The sequence below is a fragment of the Anas acuta genome, chromosome Z (assembly GCF_963932015.1).
Source record: "Anas acuta chromosome Z, bAnaAcu1.1, whole genome shotgun sequence".
Lineage (NCBI taxonomy): Eukaryota > Metazoa > Chordata > Aves > Anseriformes > Anatidae > Anas > Anas acuta.
In genome coordinates this window covers 57,323,035-57,344,227 of record NC_089017.1, presented here as the reverse complement: position 1 = coordinate 57,344,227, position 21,193 = coordinate 57,323,035, and the positions used below count along the sequence as shown (strand labels likewise).

At 49.5% G+C, this 21,193-nt stretch overlaps 1 protein-coding gene across 14 annotated transcripts; it reads right to left on the bottom strand.

The window, feature by feature from the left end:
- Positions 1-246: 246 nt before the first annotated feature.
- On the bottom strand, positions 247-18,616 carry LOC137847718 (E3 ubiquitin-protein ligase TRIM36-like). Of its 14 annotated transcripts, XR_011091039.1 has the most exons (7): positions 18,084-18,616; positions 9,052-9,286; positions 6,100-6,265; positions 2,842-4,119; positions 2,458-2,578; positions 1,661-1,757; positions 247-546 (listed from the first exon to the last, which is right to left on the bottom strand). XR_011091039.1 is itself a non-coding variant. In XM_068666109.1 (4 exons), the coding sequence occupies exons 1-3, from the start codon at positions 18,330-18,332 to the stop codon at positions 6,102-6,104; spliced, it is 648 nt and encodes a 215-aa protein (XP_068522210.1). In that variant the 5' UTR covers positions 18,333-18,615; the 3' UTR covers positions 247-546; positions 6,100-6,101. The 14 variants fall into 14 exon arrangements, 8 of the variants coding, with proteins under 8 accessions (XP_068522210.1, XP_068522213.1, XP_068522207.1 ...); XR_011091036.1 differs by having other exon boundaries at positions 2,458-4,119; XR_011091038.1 differs by lacking the exon at positions 2,842-4,119 and having other exon boundaries at positions 18,084-18,615.
- Positions 18,617-21,193: the final 2,577 nt, after the last annotated feature.

The window sequence follows — 21,193 nt, the reverse complement described above, 5'->3', positions numbered from 1 at the left end:
CTTCACTCAGTTCCCCTACACTCCCATACACTACCCTACACTCCACTACACTCTGCTCCCCTGCCCTCCCCTGCCCTCCCGTGCCCTCCCCTGCCCTTCCCTCCCCTCCCCTTCTCGTTTTTACCCTTCCCTCCCCTCCCTCCCATTCTCTTCGTTCCCTCCCCTTCCCTCCCGTCTTCTCCTTTTCTCTTCTCCTCTCTTCTCCTTTCTTTCACAAATTGCAATGGAGAACAGGGAGAAGCATCACTTCCAGTCACTTCCGTCGTTCTCGTAGCTTGTGTCACTGCCTGATTCGTGGCAATCCATCAGCAGGATCCAGAAGCGTTCCAGCTGCTGTGCTACTAGGTGAGCAGCAGTCTCCAAGTGGCAATCACGGATTTCTTGCTGGGGCTCGGACACGGGACTTTCAAGTCCACCCCGGCTTGGCCATGTCCTCTTGCTCTGTCCCCACCTACATTACAGTTCTGCTTAGAAGCCGAAGCACGCTGCTGAAGTACTTCCACTCCCTCCATTTGCAAGGATTGAGTTTGTCTAGCCAAGTGGTTTCTGTCAAGAGAACACAAGAAAGAGGTTTTGCTTAGAAACAACTCAAGGAGGACTTCTTTTCCACATGGGCAAGGAATAGTCACGCTTTTCTAATGGAGACTCCAGTGGAAGAGAGAATGACAGATCATGCCGAGAGCTTTGAAATATCCCTTGGGGATGCCTAGTGCAGAGGACCACAGGAAAGCTGTCCAAAGGACACCAGAGAGTCACTCGGAATTACTTCCTCACAGACACATGTCCTTACTATGTGTGATATGGCTTCATGTCTGATATGGCTTCAGCTGGTTTCAGGGTTCTTGTTCACCTAAAACCTAAATTCGGAGTTGTAAATGAAGATGGAAAGATTGACAAATGTATAAATCACTGATGGGGAAAAAAAAAAAAAGTGCTTGGAGAACTTTGGCCATTAGCCCTGGAAAGCATCAAAGTACTGTCCTCTGAAGCAAATGCCTTCTTCTCTTGATACCTAAGGAGGGAAATCAATCCAATGTTGTAACATTAGAAAAGCAAACACTAAACACAAGCAAAGGAGAAGAACAAGTAAGCAATTGCAATGCCTATGGGGCTATTGCAGGGTTAGGCAAAGAACTATTGTGCCATGAAATCTTGGCATAGAAGAAATATTATGTGCATTTTTTACTGTTTCATTTGTTGAGCTCTGTTTGGAAGGGAGTGAATCTATCAGGATTAGATATCTAATTTAGAAGTGGAATTCAAATTGTTTTCTTTTTTTTTTTTTTTCCTCTTGAGTTCACTCCTTTTTATAGGATTTCATAATAGAATAGGTATATGTTAAAAAAAAAGAAAAAGATTCCAAGCAGGTAATCATATTCACAATTATTTTTTCAATCCAGAAACAATAGCAAGGATGAGCTGAAAAGTATTTCTATGCCATTAGAGTGTCAAGGTGTGTCCCATACATTAGTAACAGTCAGAGGATTCATTTTGGAGAACAAAAGCTATCTTGAAAGAAGTAAAGACAGAAGTAAATATGTATGCATGTATATCTCCCTCTCTCTACAGAAACCTAAGAAACTCGTCTGCAGATTAGCTTCTTGCTCTCTCTTCTCAAAGTTCTAGTGAATACAGCATCAGTGTGTGTTCCAAACATTACCCTCAGTCCAGCACGGATACACACGAGAGGCCAGTCTGCAGGTTGCGCAGGCCAAGAAACTGCTCTGGCTTGATGGGAAGAGCCAAGGCAGAAGTTGCTGTCAGAGAAAAGATGCTGTCAAAGCGTGTCACGTCCATGCTAGAGCCTCTCTCCCACCATCTAGCTCTACTGCATCTAGATGCAGCTATACTAGAGCGTCGCTACTTAGCCAGTCTGGGGGATCTTAGGAGCCTTCTGAAGACCCAGAGGAGGGGCTCTTTGTCCTTTCTGTTTTAACAGCCAGGGAAAACTCTTACCGTGTTTGTCAAAACACAGAGGGGCTGAAAAACACAAAGTGGACTTGCAATCTTCACAGCTTCGAAGCAAGTGGAGATTGTGGAGGTTGTGGAGTAACCAAGGAAACTGTTCATCTAGAAGCAGCCTACAGATTGTGTTTAGCCAGGGCCTTGTATTGCCCTTCTGGCTGATCTGCCAGCAATTCAAGAAAGTCTCCCTGGCAAGCCAGCCCTGGAGTCACTCAAAACTTGGTGAAACCCGTGAGATTGGAAAGGAGACAGTTGCACTCCATAAACTGCAGGTTTCTGTGCTTTTTGCTTGCTTGCTTGCTTGTTTTCCAGGCTGAATTGGATTAGCTGGACAAGTTGGCAGCTGCCTACAGACAAATACCTTATCAGGAGTCTAAACTACGGGATTGCTCTAACTGAGAACAAGGAATTGGACTTGACGTCCTTAGGAAGTCTTTCCAGCTACGCTTTCTACCACTACAGAAATGCACCTGATTCTTTCACAAAGCTTACGCGTGCTGACTGCAAATAGTCCTCATCATTCTCCATTGCCTTCCTCATCTCCATTCTCTTTTGGCCCGTGAAGCTTTTCCGAGCAGAGATGAAGATCAGCTCTAATACGCAGTCTGGCATTCTGCAAAGGAAAAGAAGAATCCTCCTGAAAACTCTTTGCAACCTCACCCGCCATCCCCAAAGCAAAGAAGAGCAAAAGAACAGCGCTTGATCACAGCAAGCAGAAACTCGAGCATAGGTCTCCTGCAAGTGTAGCGGGGTTCAACAGCTGCCAAACAAGCTTAAGGAGCACACCCAGAATCAAGTCCATCCAACAAGTGCTTGAAAGAGTTAGGTTTTCTTAGGCGTGAGGAATGAAAAAGAAAGCAAGAACTGACCAGTTACCAGCACACAGTTTCCCTCGAGCTTGCTTGGCTTCATTCCGCACCTGAGGCTGGGCTCCCAAGCAGGATTGAGCAGCATTGTGCAGAAACGCCAAAGCCTCCCCAGCCGTGCTGGATCTTCAGCCCCAAGGGCTTTGGCTCTGTTGCCTCCTCAGCAACATGGGCAATTGCCCAGGCAAGCCGGTGTCCAGCAGCTCGACTCAGGAAGCGCAGCCCCCCCTTGCCACCGCTTGCCGCTCACACCAGGAGCCCCCGCGGCGGTGGCAGCCGTTGCGCGGCGCTTGGTGCGGTGCGGTGCGGGCAGAGGGCTGCGGGCTCCTTCTCCTCGGGGGCGGCTCCGCCATGGGGCGTCCGCCGCGGGGCTGCTGAGGCGGCGGGGGGCTCCATGGGGGAGCGGAGGGCGACGTGCGCTGGGGCTGGGACGGGCCTGGGGCTGGGGCACCGTGCCGCCGCCGCCATGCCAAGCGGCACTCCTGGCATCTGTGCTGCAGAGCCAGCCAGTGTGACGCCTGGGTGTTTGTGACTTCACAGAATCACAGAATGTCTACGTTGGAAGAGACCGCAAGACCATCGACTGCCAAACAAAGGCAACTCTGCATTTCCTTCTTAAACACACGCTTTCTTCAGAAAAACAAAACAAAACAAAACAAAACAAAAAAACAGAACTTCATCCCTCACACGGGATTCCCGAACTGAGCCTGCAGGGGCTGCCAAAGGCAGCAGCTCCTCAAGCACTGCTCCCACACGGCTCCCTACCACGGGCTCCATCCATCCCCCAGGAGCAAACTTGGTCAAACTAAGCCCCTTTGGAGATATTGGATGGCAGGCCTTACCAAATGCCGGACAAAGGAGAAGATCTAACACAAGAAGGGCTGCCCCGTGCCAGGCACAGTGTAGTTCCAGGCACTTCCAACAGCCCCAGTGCAGGCAAGAGTGAGCCTGTGAGGGATGATGACAGCGCCTCTGGAGAAATGTCCGGCAGAGGGCTGCCACGATGACAGAGCGGGCCTGGACTAGAGCAGCCCAGAGGTGTCTCCTGACCCCCACCTTGCTGTGAGCTGGTGTCTTGACGGGAGGCTGCCGGGAACAAGGAGGCTCCACAGCAAGCACTCAGGCTTTGTGACGTGGGGCGGCGTCAGGCCACAAGACCATTGTGACACGGCAAGCGTCCCCATGGTGACGGTGTGACTTATATGGCCCGAGCCCCCGTGGTGCTCACTCCCAGGAGTGCAGCGCCGTCAGGAGGCAGCAGCTGCCCTGGGTGCCTGTTTCTTTGTCTCTGTGAGAGGACAAAGGGATGCCGAAGGAGCAAGAGGATGGACAAGTCAAGTATCTCCAAAGAAAGGAAGCATGCAGAATTCATGAGAAAAGCCACAAAGCAAATTGCCAGCTGATTCGCAGGATGACACCTCCTGGGGTTTTCGAGAATTATGCAACAAAATAACCTATTTGGTTACCCAACTTTTCTTGGCTTAAGCAATCGTTTAGAGGAATACTGATCTTCTTTTTAATAGTAGTAGTCTTGACTTGTGTAGTGGTACAGTGTGCATTTTGGTGCTGTATGAAGGACTAGATTATGATACCTGGAAGTGTATCTGAAACAAGCACCAAGTCAAAACTGGTAAGAATTTAATGAAAACTTTTAATCAAGAAGGATTGTAATAAGCCAAAGAATTTGCTTAGGCTCAAGAAAAGGGGGGACTTGAGACAGGGAACAAGATAAAGACTGGTGATTCCTAGGTCTGAGCTAGCACCATTGTATGTTAAGGACCCGAAAGACGAGGAAGTAAAAGACTGTGTCTTTTACTTTCCGCTGGCTCTTTGCTTGTAATACAAGCTTCACCATTCTAACTTGCAATTTAGGCAATCTTAAAACAACTGAACCATGACAGTAAAATATGAACTTCTTCGTATTTTCAAAAGTAGTCTGCAATTTCATTAGCAGAACACACAAAGCATATTCTTTGAATGTGACTTTAATGTACACAGGGATTTTTGTTATTTTTAAAGCTCATCACTTTTTTATTACATTGTATGATGCCCCAAAATATATTCAGAGGAAAGATAACTAAAGGTAATTATACAAAAATACTGAGCGCTTCTTACAAACGTTACAAACATACGGATTTGAAAAAGTTAGAAATTCACAGGGACATTCACCCTTCTACATTTCGCTACAGTTTGGCTGGGATGGATGTTTCCTCACAGCAAAACATGTCCTGGACTACATGCTTCTTTGTGTATTAGACACAGAATAATCTTCCCCATGCTCATTTACAGTCCAACCTGTGCAATACTCACGGTCACACCGCCACAGCATACTTTCGAGTAATGAACCTCTAGGCTTATTATCCTGCCTGGAGAGCTAATCCTCAATTCACTCTGGTAGCAACAGATGCATATGTGACCAGCATCTACGTGTTACAAAGACATGGCACTACCTCAAGTGTGACGAAATAGAACCATCAGTTAAGAGGAAGAATGAGTCACGCTGAGCCTTAAGACGAAACACGGGGCCAAGAAGGCTGCACTGTGCGTGTGAAGTGGTGGTGGTGGCAGGGTGAGGTGTAAGACAACCAAGATAATGACAATGATTAAACCATTTTTGCTCCTACACTAGAACTACTTCATTTTAAGTTTGAGTTGTGGTTAGTAGGACATGGAACAATCAGAAACTTTTCATAGTTGTTTGTTGGTCCTTTTTTTTTTTTTTTTTTTTTTGGTCAAAGCATAGATCACATTAGGAAGCTTATCTTCTTACTACAAATATCTAGGTCTTTTAACCTTAATAAAGAATGATTTTAGTTAACTGGAAGTATGGACCTCCTCACTGACAATCTTCCAAGAAATAACTTCCATGAAATCAAGTGCTGGCAGCAAAATCAAGTTGATTGTTTAAAATACTGGCATCTAAAAGCATAGCATATTACACATTTGTTAATTATAATGCCATTCAGAGTCTTTCAGATAATAAAATACCATTTTCTCAACCACAACAGTGTGAGACTGTAGCTTCTGAAATTATGCTCGAATCCACAGAAAACCAAACATGAATTTAGAACAGTGTTATACCACTGCCTCTATTACAAACTGATGTTGTCTCTCCTTTGCAAGTGTGGGGAGATGTAATACCTTCCTGGATAAGAGTTAGTTCAGTAAAAATATGAGTTTTATGTCTATCTGATATACTTTTGTCTGTTTGCTACCCCTCAAATGATCTACTGACGAACACAAAAGCATTTTAAGATCATGTACTTACATTTAGTAGGTGCCATTAGTTGATGGGGTGACTCTCCAAAAAAGCCCTTCAATTTCTTCTTCAGCTCTCTGCTGGTTTTCTCTAGAATAAAAGAAGTCTTTTTCCAGTTGCTGGACTTTTACTTCATACTCTTTCAAGGTTTCTGCAATACCTTCACCATCTTGTTCTAGGGCAAGTAAAACTAGTATGAGAATCAAATCCTCACTTCACTTCTCTGGGCCAAAATCAAGATGCCCAGCTAGAGAATGTCCTGTATTTTGCCGACACTCTGCTTTCAGGGTGTACATTTAAACTAGTATGACAGAGGAGCAAAAAGCCCATGCCAACCCCAATTCTCCATTTTAATAGGAGCATTTAGAGGATAAAGATCAATGGGATTGCTATCTTTCACCTTTCCAATGTCAACAAATTGAATATAAAAATATGACAATTCTGACCGTTTTTTAAAAATGGTCAGTTTTTTTCTTTTATACAAGCACCTTGTGTCTGTTCATCAGCATCCTACACGACATCAGAATTAGTAACAGCCAAAATGTTACCTTTCTACCTCATACCTTCTTTTTTCTTTCATATGAAACACAGTATTTCTCAACAGTGACTAAAGATAATATCTGCTGTACAATTCCCCTTGGAAAACAAACAAGCACCCTTGAAATGATGCAGTATCAACTGTAGTTTTTTCTCATGTTCTCTGTGTTGTAGCGTCAGCTGCCTGTCACACTGCAACTTGATGTGCTCAAGTGCAGATTCCAATTCACATATTATATTTTCCTGGTCTATGACCTTCATTTCCTGTTCTTCAGTCTGCAGTTGTAATTTACGTTCAGACTCTCGCAGGCCAACAATCTAAGACAATCTAATACACTTCTATCAAACCATTTCAACAAATGCTTTTACAGTTCTGCTTAATAGATGAATGGATACAAAAGCAATTGTCTCTATAAGCTGTAAGCTTATACTGGAAACAGATTTGCCTGCTGACATGAGTTCACACTTCAGAATTGAGCTCTGTAGATTTTGATCACATGGACTAGTGGATTTTTTAATGCCCTGTGCAGAACTTAAACTGATACAAGAGTTTTTTTCCTGTTTCTGGAAAACTGCCACTGTTTTAGGCACTAGACCTTTTATTTGCCTCCCAAGGGGAAGGATGCACTTGAATCAATATTAGTTGCTGTATGTGTGTAAATGAGGCAGGAGGAATTGAGACTGAGCACGAAAACATTTGGGGAAAGACTAAGGTAATTTTTTGGGGGAGCTCTTTGGGGGAATGGGGTGAAGCCCATTATTTCGAGGGACCAGCACTCCCCTGCTGCTCATCAAACGGGGACAAAGATGTTAGCAAAGCATTTCTCTCCCTCAGCTAACAGGTCAGTTCAGGAGATACCACACATTACTGCCGATCAGTTTGTTGGGACGGTGGCGGACAGCTGTGGATTTGAAGAGGACAATGCCTGCAATAAACTGATGGCACAGATCTCAGGGGGCAGGAGCACCAAAAATGGGTCTTTCCTACCCTGCTGTTAAGGATGTAATAAAGCCGTGACACAAAACCTCATGAAAAAGGCTGTCAACAACTACTGCAGAACTGCAAACTCTATTCTTCAAACCCTAATTCTCAAGTCTCTGAGATTCCTCGCTCCTCCCTTCCACTACAGCCACACAGGAGGATGCGACAGCATTTGGTTCCTTGCAGTAATTCAGTGTCAGCTTCTCAGCAGAGCCTCTGCCTCCTTCAGTGCACAGGGTGTGGGCTGTGCCATGCACCATGGAAGGTCCTCGCTGAAACTGGCTGATGGGGAGCAAGCTGAAGGCAGGTTTGGACAGGGGAGAAAGGAATACCTCCCAGGCTGCCAGGAGCCCCTTCAGGCAAAGCTTGCGTCAAGCCGCAGCTACAAAGGCTGGGTGCACTGCGTGTAGTGGCCACATCAACCACAGGGCTACCCATCCCACTCCCTGAAAACAGGGCTGGGATGGGGATACCTGCCCACCCCATCTGGGGATTCCTTCACGGTGTATAAGCACCAGTCATTGGACTGGTAAAGGTATCTGTATAAATGAGTTAAGTGTTGTTTAAGAGAAGACAGTGATTTTGAACTTTGAGAATTGGGAAGGGGAAGATGATTGTTTGTGATCTGTGAAGTGCAAGATACAGATTTAGGGCGTGTCTTGCGAGTGACTTCCCAGAGCACTGCAGTGGGGTTTTATAGCAGATGATTTTTTCAGCACGAAGCCTAAAAGCCAAGGTGAGGTTTCTGTTCAGCACAGCACACACAAAGTACTTCCAATGTATGTGTAAGAGCCGATCATATTACCGACGGATTAGAGAGCTGAGCAGAGTCAAAATCTGTATATTATGGTATCACAAAGAGCATTATGAATTCTCAAGCCAAGTGTTCCTTAAAGGCTCAGGCAGACCACGCTGAAAGAAACTGTTAGCACTTGCTTCTCACAGTCAAGTCCTCCACTTCTTCAACCACACAACGATCACCATCTGTGGAAAACAATTTACTGCAAATATCAAGAAATGGGTAGGGAACACTGTAATTTGTCAAGTCTGCAAAGACTCGGAGGCAGGTCCAAACTGCAGAATTTGGGCTGGCCAAAATCTGGGAGAACGGCCTGAACAGTGCTACCGACAACACTGCTGAAATCTACAACTTGATGCTCAACAGAAACTGAAATAAAGGAATAAACAAACACAGTGACTACAAGCATTTACGAGATGCCACAAAGACAAATGTATTCTGTATGAAATGGAGTGCATTGTCCTTAAAATTAAAGCATTCCCATTGTTCTTTCCACAGAACGCACAAGACCTGCACTATCCCCAAGTCATCTATTCAACTGTGTCAGCAGCAGTGAGAAGAGATTTTACCAATGCAGATACCATTCACCTCGAGTCAGCCTAACACGCCGAATGGGACAAACGTGCAAAATTCAGATACATACCTGATCTACTAATCCTGTCAATCCTATCCATGCTGGGAGAAGAGATGCGGATTCGAGGGCTGCTCTGATTAGAGGATTCAGACCCCCCATCAGCCAAAGAGTCCTCAAGTGTGAAGAGTATTTCCTTCACGCATTTGTGACAGACGTTGTGCTGACACGGCAGGATCAGCGGGTGGGTGAACAGCTCCTTGCACGCTGGGCAGATGAGCTCTCTTTCAATACTCTTTGTGGCAACCTTCACGGCAGAAAGGGGGGAAAAACAGGAGCGAGTGCTGGAGGCGCGAGGGCTCGCTGCGTGTCGCGCCCGTGCATGCCCCCAAACCCACCCCAGCCCTGCCGAGCGATGGCTGCAGGTGCTGCGAGGTGCTGCGAGGTGCTGCCCTGCTTTATTTATTTATAGATTTATTGCCAGCAGAGCTCTATTGAACACGGATGAACGCAGTGGCAGCGCTCCTTCCAGGCCACACGCACAGGCGGCTGCCCTGCGCGGTTCAGCTCTGGGTCACGTCTGCATTGCAGGGGGAGGAAAGCCGAGGCGGGGAGCAGCCCGGGTGGCCACCTCGGGACCTGCTGAGATGCAAGCCCCCGTGTCGCCCCTCAGCAGCAGCCCCACTCGCCCGGCCGACAGCCCGAGCCCTGCACGCCTGCCCCCCGATGCCCGCAGCTCCCCCCACCCCCGGGTGGCACCACGGGGGCCGCCTGCTCTCGCTCGTCCCACCAAAACTAAAAATAAACAAATAAATAAACGCACAAATAAATGCACAAATAAATAAATAAACGCGTCAAAGCCCCAGCCGCACAGCACGGGACGGGACGGGACGGAGGGGATGGGGGGGGGCACGGTGGCCACACGGCGACACCGCCGCCCCCCGCACTCGCACTCACCTCCGGCTCCGGCTCCGGCTCCGGCTCCGGCTCCGGCTCCAGCCCGTCGCCCTCCATTGCCGGCGCCTCCCTGTGCGGCTGTCGGGGCGCCGGGGAGGGCGGAGGCCGAGGAGAAGCGAAGGGAAGCGAAGGAGGGAGGGAGGGAGGGAAGGAGGGCGGCGGAGGGACGGAGGCCGCCCGCCCACTGCCGCCGAGCGGGGCGCGGCGCCGCACAATGGTGGGCGGGAGGCGGCGGCACCTGGAGCCGCGGGGGGCGGCCACGCCCGGCGGCAGCGGCCCGGCAGGGGGCAGACGCGGCTCGGCTGGGCTCGGCCCCCTCCGCACGACCCCTGCCGTGTGGACACACGGCCGCGGCACCCCGACATTTGCCCGTTCGCCTCGGGGTGCAGCGCCCAGGGACCCCCCCACCTCGGCGGCAGAGCCCCCCGGGAGCACAGCGCCCTGTCCCGTCCCGTCCCGTCCCGTCCCGTCCCCACAGCCTGCCTCTCGCCTCAGCCGCACCCCGAGCGCGCCCCTTCACAGAATCACAGAATCACAGAATTTCTAGGTTGGAAGAGACCTCAAGATCATCGAGTCCAACCTCTAACCTAACACTAACAGTCCCCACTAAACCATATCCCTAAGCTCTACATCTAAACGTCTTTTAAAGACTTCCAGGGATGGTGACTCCACCACCTCCCTGGGCAGCCCGTTCCAATGCCTCACAACCCTTTCAGTAAAGAAATTCTTCCTAACATCTAACCTAAAACTCCCCTGGCTCAACTTAAGCCCATTCCCCCTCGTCCTGTCACCAGGCACATGGGAGAACAGGCCAACCCCCACCTCGCTACAGCCTCCTTTAATGTACTTATACAGAGCAATAAGGTCACCCCTGAGCCTCCTCTTCTCCAGGCTGAACAAGCCCAGCTCCCTCAGCCGCTCCTCGTAGGACTTGCTCTCCAGGCCCCTCACCAGCTTTGTCGCCCTTCTTTGGACCCGCTCAAGCACCTCGATGTCCTTCTTGTAGCGAGGGGCCCGAAACTGAACACAGTACTCGAGGTGCGGCCTCACCAGAGCCGAGTACAGGGGGACGATCACCTCCCTAGCCCTGCTGGTCACGCTGTTTCTGATACAAGCCAGGATGCCGTTGGCATCCTTGCACCCACAGCTGGGCAAACAGGGCTCTGCGGTCCCCTCAGCCGCCTTGCCGAGGCTATTTCTGAGGCTCCAAGCTGAGGTGTGTGGTGTCCTTGCCCTGCACAAGCGGAGGTTCAGTCCATGCAAACAGGGGGACTGCAGCAACCTCCAGACGCTGCCCACTCAGCAAGCCCTCACCCTGACCCACGCGTTACTGCATAGCCTGCCTGAGAGGCCAGACGCAAGGAGAAGAAGTTCACTTCTGCTCTCAGAGCTGCACTTTGTGTCAGTCAGGAAAACGGGCTTGAAATCAGGCTCGCTTGGGTTCTGGTCGTTCATGGCGGCTTCAGCAGCCTGGCCGTGAGGTCGGAACGGAAAATTTCACTCTGGAGTTACGGAGCCAGAGGTGATCTTTTCGCGTAGCCAGCACTACAAAGAACGTTATTTAGAGAACACACTTAAAAAATTTGATTTCACATTTAGTTTAGAACCAAATTCATCCAAGTAGATGGGTGCTGTCGCTATGATGGGCGCTGTGTGTATCCAGGCCGAAACGCGCCACCTAACCAGCGAGGGGGCAGAACAGGCTGGCAGGGATGTGCTGGGCTGTCCGCCTCCCCACCGGGTTTTCTGCAGCCATCTGTGAGCTTGTGAGTAAAAATGTCATCCCCAAATCTCCGCTATTATCCCCAAATGTTACAGGCAGGCTTTAAAGGATGTTGCTTTTAAGAAGCCCTTTACTGCATTAGCGCATTGCTCATTGCCGACACTGGACGTGGTCAACTTGGGTCCAAATGAGCAAACTCTCCTCCGCAGAGCAGAATGAAGCCAGTTTGGCTCTGCTGCTGCCTTCAGGAGTGTCAGGGACTTTGCCTTGGGCCAGGAAAACCGCCCTGCTCCACATGCCAGTGGTGTGGTGCCAGCAAAGGCTGACATTAGGGCAGGCAGACCTGGGGCACGCGTTGGCTCCAGTCTCCCCGCAGCCCCGCAGGGGCATCCCCGTAAAAGCCAGCTGCTTTTACGGTCAGGACATGTGGGTGACTCTTCAATCCCCTGACAGATCGTTAAGGCATTAACTTGCTTGTGTCTGTTTGCTCTGGCTTCAGGGTACTTTAGAGCAGGATTTTAATTACCACCTCCTCCTACTCCACCACCATGTTAAGACATGTGCCAAAAGCTGCATTAGCACTGAGCTGCTGAGAGAAAAGGAGAACAGTTAGGGATCACTGGTAAGTTAAAGAAGTAAGAGCAGAAGCCACGGCCAGAAGGGCCTCCTGCTCTTGGCCTCTGCGGAAGGGAATGGTCAGACCAGCGTGGCCACAGGTGTCGGCCCTGCTCGTCTGCTTTGCTTCCAGAGACACGCATGCATCAGCTGGACACCGCTTGTGCTAGCAAGGGGTTTCTTTTACACCAAGGAGTCCCTGTAAAGAATGAAGGTGGCTCAGCCCATCCTGCAGAGCTCACTCCCACCCTCAGCCGGGGGGCCTGGCTGGGAGCTGCAGCTGAAACTGGAGGGGAGCAGGGGCTGTCACCCCTGTTCTGCCACCTCCCCGAGGTTGAACGCACTCGTTCATTTAACCAGGACTACCCAGCACTCTCCCATGCACTCATCTGCATTAATTATCAGTGCAATTCAAAGATGAGCAAAGTTTTCAGTTAGCTGGAAAAATCCTGCATTTCTCTGACAGCATTTGGGCTGTGATCAGGGTCCTGCACTTTTTTGAAGCAGTACAGACCTGACCCAAAGAGCTCAGGACATCCTGGCAATGCCTTCACTGCCTTCAGCAGCCATGCTCAAAGTCACTACCAAGACAATTTTGTTTGCACTACTTTTGCATCCTGCACTCTTCTCCTGAACCGAACCACTGTCTGGCTGGCAGGAGAGTCACACCACAGCACAGCCAATGTGTACACAGCAGAAACTAACAGGATGCCGTGTGAGACTTGTTCCTGAGCTCACACGATAGTACAGGCACAGTCCTGGGGACTGAGCTACTGGACAGACACCTTCCTTTCCATGCAATGGAAAGTATTTTCTGCCAGGGTGGAAGCTGTGGGGTTTTAGACCATATGTACACCTCTCTGTAAATTGTCACTGGTGAAATCTGCTTCTCTACTCAGCCTTGAGAAGTTCAGCCTTGAAGATCGCTTTTTTCCCCAGGACTTACTCAGTCCTGCAGGCTGAAAGACGCATGGTTAGCTCAGCAATAAGGCTGGACTTTATGCTTCCTGAGACAAATGTGTCCATTTTGGCTTAGGAATACAGGCTCATCGTTGTCTTCCTGACAGCTACCATTCAGCTGCGTCATCCCAAACAGCCAGCAAGAGCCCACAGAGCTCGGGTGTTTGAAAATAAAATTAAGGATCTCTTGAGGATTTCTGGGCATAAATTTAAAACTATCAAGCCCTAATCCTTTGGTTCTTGTTGTTTATCTACCCTGCAGAGAAGTGCTACAGGCCCACAGCCTTCATGGTCGGACGGGTTTCCTAACGAATCCCATAACCTGATCAGCTGGACCGAACAAGTTTGGAAGGTCACATTAGCTGCTGCTGCTGCACAGAGTGCTCAGCTAATAAAGACTGTGCTCATCAAACTGCCAGCATTTTAGGACTGTGCTCGGGTTTGGAAAGGATTTGTGTTGGATCAGTATATCTTGGCTTTTCCACCTTGTGCAGTGTGTACAGTATTCTGTTTCACGTCCAGGACGCGTGGCGAGCAACAGCATCAGGGGATCCAAGGAGCAGCCACAGGCAACAGTCTGCACAGAGGACACTGCTGTTTCCCTCCCTTCCTTGTAATTACTTGCTGAGAAAATGAAAGAATTACAACTGAAAGGCTTCCTAAAAGAATACAGAATTCACACTGAAATACCTTCTAGCTCTGTCTTACAGGATTCTGGAAGAGAAGCATACCTGTGAATAAATACTACTGTTTAGCAGAAATGAAATATAGGACTTATTTTTAAAAGGATTTAGAACCTTATGTATAAGAAGTCCAAATTACGGGAAGCTCACCCATGGGCTCGGTTTCTGATGCTATGTAAGATACGGTGTGAAAAGCATGAAAAATACAGACGTTTGTAGAGGGTGGGCTGCTGTTCTGCCCTGCTGCCTTCCCTCCTTCACTTCTGGTGGCTGCTTTCCCCACCACCATCACACAGGGGCAGCCCACCCTCGCCCCCTCACATCCCCTGCTCTTGTCAGCTCCTCAGAGAACCACTGCCGAAACAGTGAGGGCAGGCCTGCAAACACACCTTCCACACACAGGCTGACTAGCCCAGATAAGTAATTCAGATTAAAAGCTGCAAAGACAGGCAAATTGGATTTTAGTTCCTCTTAGCCACCGGATTTCAAACTCAGGCTCCTCTACAATACCTGGCTTAAGCTGTTAAGGAGTAAAATTCATCTTAAAGCAAAGCGTCTTCATGGGGACTGAAAATGTAGACGAGTCCTTTTCTGCTCATTAAGAAATATGAAAAGCTTTTCTTCTGAAGGATGAGGGGTTCAACAGGTTCACGTGAGTCAGGCAGCTCAGAGCAAACCTCCAAGTCCCAGCAGCAATCTCTGCTTATTTCCTTTTTGCAGCTCCTCATGTGATTCAATTTTGTACCGCTGCCCAGCTCTATCCTTTACCCCCACCTGGGGAAAGAAGAAATGCCATCACAAGAGAGCTGTGTATCAGTCACTATATAAAACCAGGCAGAAGACAGGGACAGAAACTGGTGTCACCTGCAGGGTCCTGGTGGAGAACATGCAGAATTTCAAACGCTTTTAAAACTATTCTCAGAAAGTTCTCATGTTCATATCATTTGGGATCAGGGGCTTGTATCTAGTACTGTCCATTTCTCTAAATGGCTCCTTCTGGAGAAATGTTATTTATTCCATTCCTCATAAATGACAAGTTCTTGGTTTCTGCAAACCATACTGAGAGCAGGAATACATCTTAGAGCAGAGCAAAAGAATGAGATAAAAACAGAGAAGAGTAGGGATTTGATTAAAAACCAGAGTACACCGAGATCCTTATTTCAACAAAATCAATAGCTGTTGCACAAGGACAGTGCCAGTATTGCTGTCGTCTCTCTGAAATTCACACTATTTTATATTGGTTTACTGATTTTTATTCCACTTGCAGAAAAATGCCTGAAATGGCTCTAAAGAAGGGACGAGTATTATTATCAATCAGACCATCAGACACAAATATTTATTCACGGCATCTAAAAATACTTTGAAGTTAAAGCTACAAGAGACACAGATGAATTCCAATGAAGGAAACATAGGTCTGTGCAAGTAAAACAATTCTGAGTAGACTGAGGGTAAATAACTGCAGGGGTGTTCATGTGGCTGACTGCTGCAAAAGGAAACTTACACACGGTGAGAAGTAAAGAGAAGGAAAGAAGCCTGAAACCATTTCTATAATATTATGGCACTTTTATGACAGTCCTTTCCTGTGATTTGAACTGGGATTTAAGAGTCCTGAAAGAAAGTCATATAATCTCCTAATGCCTCAGTGCCTCTGCTATAAAATGCACTTGATTGTTAATCTGTCTCACAGGGATATTTGGGAGTGCTCAGATGCTACTGTGACGTTTGTGACAGGTGCCTTGGGGGCCTAGGATATCTCACAGAGCATTGTACTGAGCCTAAGCAGATGTCGTGGGTGTATGGATTACATGAGGACTGCCTTCTTGGGGCTAGAAGTGTTACACGCGTCTCTGTGTCCCAGGTACAACGTGCAACTTGTGAAACAGAGTCACAGGGGAATAATCAGTACAAATCATTAGGAAAGATAACGACTTGGCGAAGTGATGTCCCCCTGGGGGACAGCAATATGCAATCATTTGCCCTGGTGTGAGGGCTGACAAGCTAAGTGGAAAAACATTGTGACTGCCAAAAAAGATAACGTGCCCAGGGTGCAGGCACTGGTGTGCAGGGAGGGAATTAATACCTGTTGGGATGTCACACCGCAGGGACAGGAGCGTGCGGGAATAAGGAATTGGTGATATATCCTCTTTCCCTAACAGGAGCTCTTTGTTTGGAGAAAACCAGATGCTTAGCAGTTAATGCAGAGTATGCTAACGCTCCCCGGCTTTGTTGCAACAGCTTTATTGATGTGAGAGGTTTGGAAAGGCAAAACTGGGGTAATGGGATCTGTAAGCAATAATACCCTGCTCCTAAGCACGTACGGTTTACCACACAGAAGCATCCTTTCGCTAGCATGATTTATGTCACCCGAGAAAGAAGCTTCATTATCGCAGCAGAATATCTCTCGGCTCCTGGATAACATCAATAAATTACAAAGGGGCTGTAATCTAAACCCCGGGCTGGAGGTAAAGACATGCAAGCGGAAAACACGGAAAGCAGGAGGCCTCCGAGGTGGCCCCTGGAGAGCCGGGGGCAGAGTGACCGCCACTACGGAAAGTCTGTAAAGGTCACAGGACAGCTACTGCTCCGCTTTCCTTCACACACGTCAAGCATCCCTGGGGCTGGGACTTGGCAATGCGATGCTCTGCGTACGAGGAACAGCACTGTTTGCAGTAAACATCCACATTTCACTCCGACGTGCGAACTCGGCTGTCTATCGAGGCATATGCTCTCGTGGAGGGAAGTCTGATCCAAGCTACCAGCACAGGCGGCACAGGCTGTCACCCTCTCGCAGGGAAATCAGGGGCAAAAAGGGGTTTCTTGACTGAAACCCTTCATGATTTTGTGTATCATGTAAAATGGATGGGACGGGAACAAGACCCGGCCTTCCAAATTGACCCAGGCGCCCTGGGCATGGCTCCTGCTGGGCCACAAGCAGATCACTGGGGCAGGCCCTCTCTCAGCCAGGCCCGAGGGGCCTGCACTGGGAAGAGGGGAGGGGGACGGGGAGTCCGTGGTGGGCACAAACAGAGTGTGCAAAGGCACCTCTGGAGCTGACACAGGACACATGCAGAACACGCAGACTCTTCCAAATAACCCCTTTGTTTGTCACTCTTGGGTTTAAGGCTAAAAATGCAGCGCTTGCTTCGTGTTTTCTAAACCTGTCAGAGCGGAGTCTCTGAGGGGAGGGGAGAAGAAGCTCCTTCTGCTTTGTATATGCACCAGCAGCTCGCAAACACGAGAAGCTGGATTTATGACCCCCTTCTTGTGAGAAATGCACTGGCTACTTTCCCTCAAAATATTTTCAAGCCCTGAATCATTTCCTGCGGGTGCCACTTCCCGCTCCGGCGCTGCCCGCAGCCAGCCCAACCGTGGGTGACAGGAAAAGCACCCAGCACCCTGCCAGCCCGCGTGCGGCCCCGTTGGAGCCCCACGTCCACAGGTCAGCGCAGGGACGGGCCGCACGAGTGCCAGGCGCCGAGCTGGTGGGCCCAGCAGTGCCCCGCACAGCGGGGGCTTTGTTGGGCCTCCATCCGGCGGCCGCAGGAGTGTGCTGCGAGGGCGAAGCGGGCGTACAAAATGCGTCGCGCTCAGAGGCACGCCAATAAACAAGCGAAATAAATAAATAAACAAATAAATAAATAAATAATCGAACAATGATGATGGTTATAATAATATAGGATGATATAGTCAATAATAACGCATTATTATTTATAATGCACGTATATTATTTACAATAATGAAATAGCACAAAACATAAAGAAATCGTATACATAAAATAAATAAAAATAAAAAATAAAATTATATAAAATGAAATGAAATGATACAAAATATAATGAAATGACATAAATAAAATAAAAATAAAATAATGAAATGAGATGAGATGAGATAGAATAAATAAAATTAAAAATAATAATTTTAATGAGATGAGATAAAAAATAAAATAAAAATAAATAAAATAAAATAAAATAACGTAGGATAAGGTGAGATAAAGGCGCAGGGGACGTGGGAAACGCCGGGAGGAGGAGGAGGAGGAGGAGGAGGCGGAGGCGGCACCGCCCGCCCCATCCCAGCCCGGCGGCGCCCCGGGGGCGCGCCCCTCGCCCCGTCCCCGGCCGCAGGGGGGTCCCGGCGCGGCCCCCCGCGCCCCCCTCTCCTGCATGCCTTACCTTTCCTCGCTCCAGCAGCTCCGCGATGTAGCCGAAGCGGCCGCCCTCGGCCGCCCCCGCCATGCCGCAGCCGCCGGGGGCGTTGCGGGAGCGGCGGCGGCCGGGCGGCAGCGCCCCGGCCGGCGGGGGGGAGCGGGGGGCACGGCGGGGGGCGGGCGGCTGGGGGCGGCGTGGGGAGGTGGGCGAGGGGCCGTGCACGGGGCTGCTGCTGCTGGCATGCGGTGCAGTGCGGTGCCCGGCCGGCTGCATGGCTGCGGGGGGCGTCAGGCAGGGTGGGACCGGGTCTGCATGTGCTGCCTGCCGTGCTGCCGCCCGGGCGGGGGGGATGCGGCGTGCCTGGAGGCTGCCGAGGCGCAGGGAGGGGTGCCGGCACCCTGCTGCTTGGGGAGGAGATCCTCGGGGTCTGATGAGGCGCTCAGAGGGGCGGCTAGCAGGGGGCACTCTGCAAAACGCCGTCCGGAAGAGCTGGGCAAGGGCACCCCGTGGGGCGGCCGGCGATGGGTGCTTGAGGCAAGGCAGGTGTCGCAGCCCTGCTCCGTGAGGGCCTCCGCTCTGCACAGCTGGAATCACCTGCTAGTGATGGTGGAAGCGGGACGGGGCACTTCAGATGACTTCTTACTCCCCTGGTCCCTCGCCAGCTCTCCCCCGGACCAAGGGGTGGAAGGGGACAAGCCGCGCTTACCCTTCGGATATCGGGTGGCCCATGGGGCACATCACCCCGGCGTGGTGAACGCATAGCGAAGGGTGTTTTATAACGGGATAACATATCCCTTCGGAGGCTGTATTTCCTAAGCTTGTTGATGCAGTAGTAATGCTATACCGTATTCTCTCGGCAGGTTACTCACAGAAACAATATACCTTTCTTTCTCAGGAAATGGGACTCATGAATAGCCACCGGACTTTTCTGTTACTAGATACTGTAGAATTACATATATCAGATGACTCATTAATCAAATAGCCTGTTATTGGGGTATAGGGAGGCTTTCAGCATTCCCCGTATTGCTTTTGTGCAAGCAGCAAAGAGTTTATCGGAATAAACGATGGGCAGTGGCACGGTGGACAGTCAGTTGTCATCGCCCACGCAGCTGAGAAGCCTGTGATATATAATTTAACTCCAACTGAGATGTTTTGCTCCTCTGATCTAATTCCAGCTCACCAAGTGGCAGCCGTGTGGGGAAGCTTTGATGCTGTGGTTTCGGAGGGTATGAGCACGGCCAGGGGCTGGGTATGAGGGCTGTGCAGCTCCTCACCTGGCTGCACCCGGGCTCCCTGCCAGCCGCGGCACCCCGGCATCAGGGAGGGTTGCACCGTGGCATCGGCATCAACCTCTGAATGATAACCAGAGCCCAGCAGCAAACATACCTTTGACCGTGCTGGTCAGTAATGATGAGCCATGCAAAAAGCTGAGGAATTTACAGCCCTTCCTGCTCTATATAGGAAACGATGGCTCCTCACTGCTGCCTTCAGCTGGAGGTGTGTCTGCACCCGCACCTCATGGCAGGGCTGTCACATTCGTGATAATCGACACCCAGCGTCCTGCGAGGCCGTGCTCTGACGTGGCATGCGTCTGTCCAGCGTCCTTTGGCCATGAATCACACCGGTATTTTGACCTAGCTGCTGCTTACAAAAGAGATGTAAATGTAGCCCAAGTCACGAAGGGCACAGAGGATACAGGAGAAGAAGGACGAAGCTGGTGGTTCTTTCATGCCATCTATTTGGAGCGGTTTTGTTTCAGCACTAGCTCTGTTAGCATCCCGGGCTCAGGTGGCTGTCAGTGACAGGCAAGCAGGACAAGGTCACTGCCTGCTTTTGCATAGATCTTGCATCTTTGGCAGTGGCATCCTCCCAGGTGGCTCTTTGTGGAAAGATCCATGTACAACAGCCCTGTGTGCCATTAGCCCTGCAGAAGGGGGTATTCCCACAGACTGCTGCGAGGCTTGGGGGCCTCACGGATGGGTCGGTATCACTCACATAAGCTATCCCCACAGATCTAGACTGTCCAGGGGTTTGGGACTGCTCCCTGCAGCAGATATCGATTCTCCTGGCCACCCCGAGGGGTCCCATCTACCTCCCCCAGGACAAAGGAAAGTTTGCACCAGCCTTTATCTCAAGCGGCTGCAGGCTGACAGAGGAATGTGTGCTTGGAAGGCCAGGGACAGGTGGAGAAGCCTCATGTTGTTGCAGCTGGTGGCCCAGGGGCTTTAGCCCCACTTGGTATCTGGTTGCTGTGTTTCACGCAACCTTTGCAAGGTAGGCTGTACGGCAGAAATAGTGGGGAATGCCTCACCTGCTCCACATAAATTGCTGGTATGAATTTGCTTTCTCTGCTATTCCGCCCCCAGTTTTCTGTCTCAGGTTGGTTCCTTTCTATGGAACATCGACACCCAAAAATGCATCCAAAACTTTGGTGATCAGGAAATTATCAACGTCAGAACACTTCATGTTTCTTGAAATGAATCAGTAGAATGATTTAATTTCCTTCATATCACTTCGACTGGAAGTGTCTCCAAAAAAGCAAGGATCCTTGGCCCAATTATGCACTGATTGTTTTATACCAGTGGAAAATCTGGTCCTGCATTCTTATCCTGAAATGTTACACGGCACAATGCTTTGCCTTGACACACCAATGCAGAAAATATATTGTAAAGGAAATTTATGTTTCCTGACCTGTGAATTACATTGATTCTCCCAGGACAGCAGTGACAGCTCTAGATTTTCTGGTTGATGTCCTCCATCTAAGTTTCTAATTCCTAACTAAATCTGCACACTATATTCCTTTTGCTCCCCCAGGATTGTAAAGTGTTTTCCCATTTACACAGTACAGATGATACACTCAAACATACACCTGTGGTAGCAATCCAGCATCACCCTCAGGAGGGGCCTTGCCCTGCTGCATGCCACGTGTGAAGTTGTTGGCTATCATGACCTGAGGAAATCTACTCAAAGGTGGGTTTGAAACCAGCTGCAGGTGGCCATACAGAAGGGGCTAATACAAATATTTCAGTACTAAGGAGATACAAAGTGCTGTGCTTCTAATTTACAGTATTCATGGGGGAAATGGATCTGTGTAGGTGCATTGCCATCTCAGAGGACTCAGATGTCACCAGCAG

Coding starts and splice junctions, on each gene's coding strand:
- LOC137847718 (XM_068666106.1), bottom strand. CDS start 18,332: ATGCAGCCGGCCGGGCACCGCACTGCACCGCATGCCAGCAGCAGCAGC. Junction 9,287..18,083: donor AGCTGCTGGAGCGAGGAAAG/GTAAGGCATGCA, acceptor TCTGCCGTGAAG/GTTGCCACAAAGAGTATTGA. Junction 6,266..9,051: donor TGACAGGATTAGTAGATCAG/GTATGTATCTGA, acceptor TACTTGCCCTAG/AACAAGATGGTGAAGGTATT.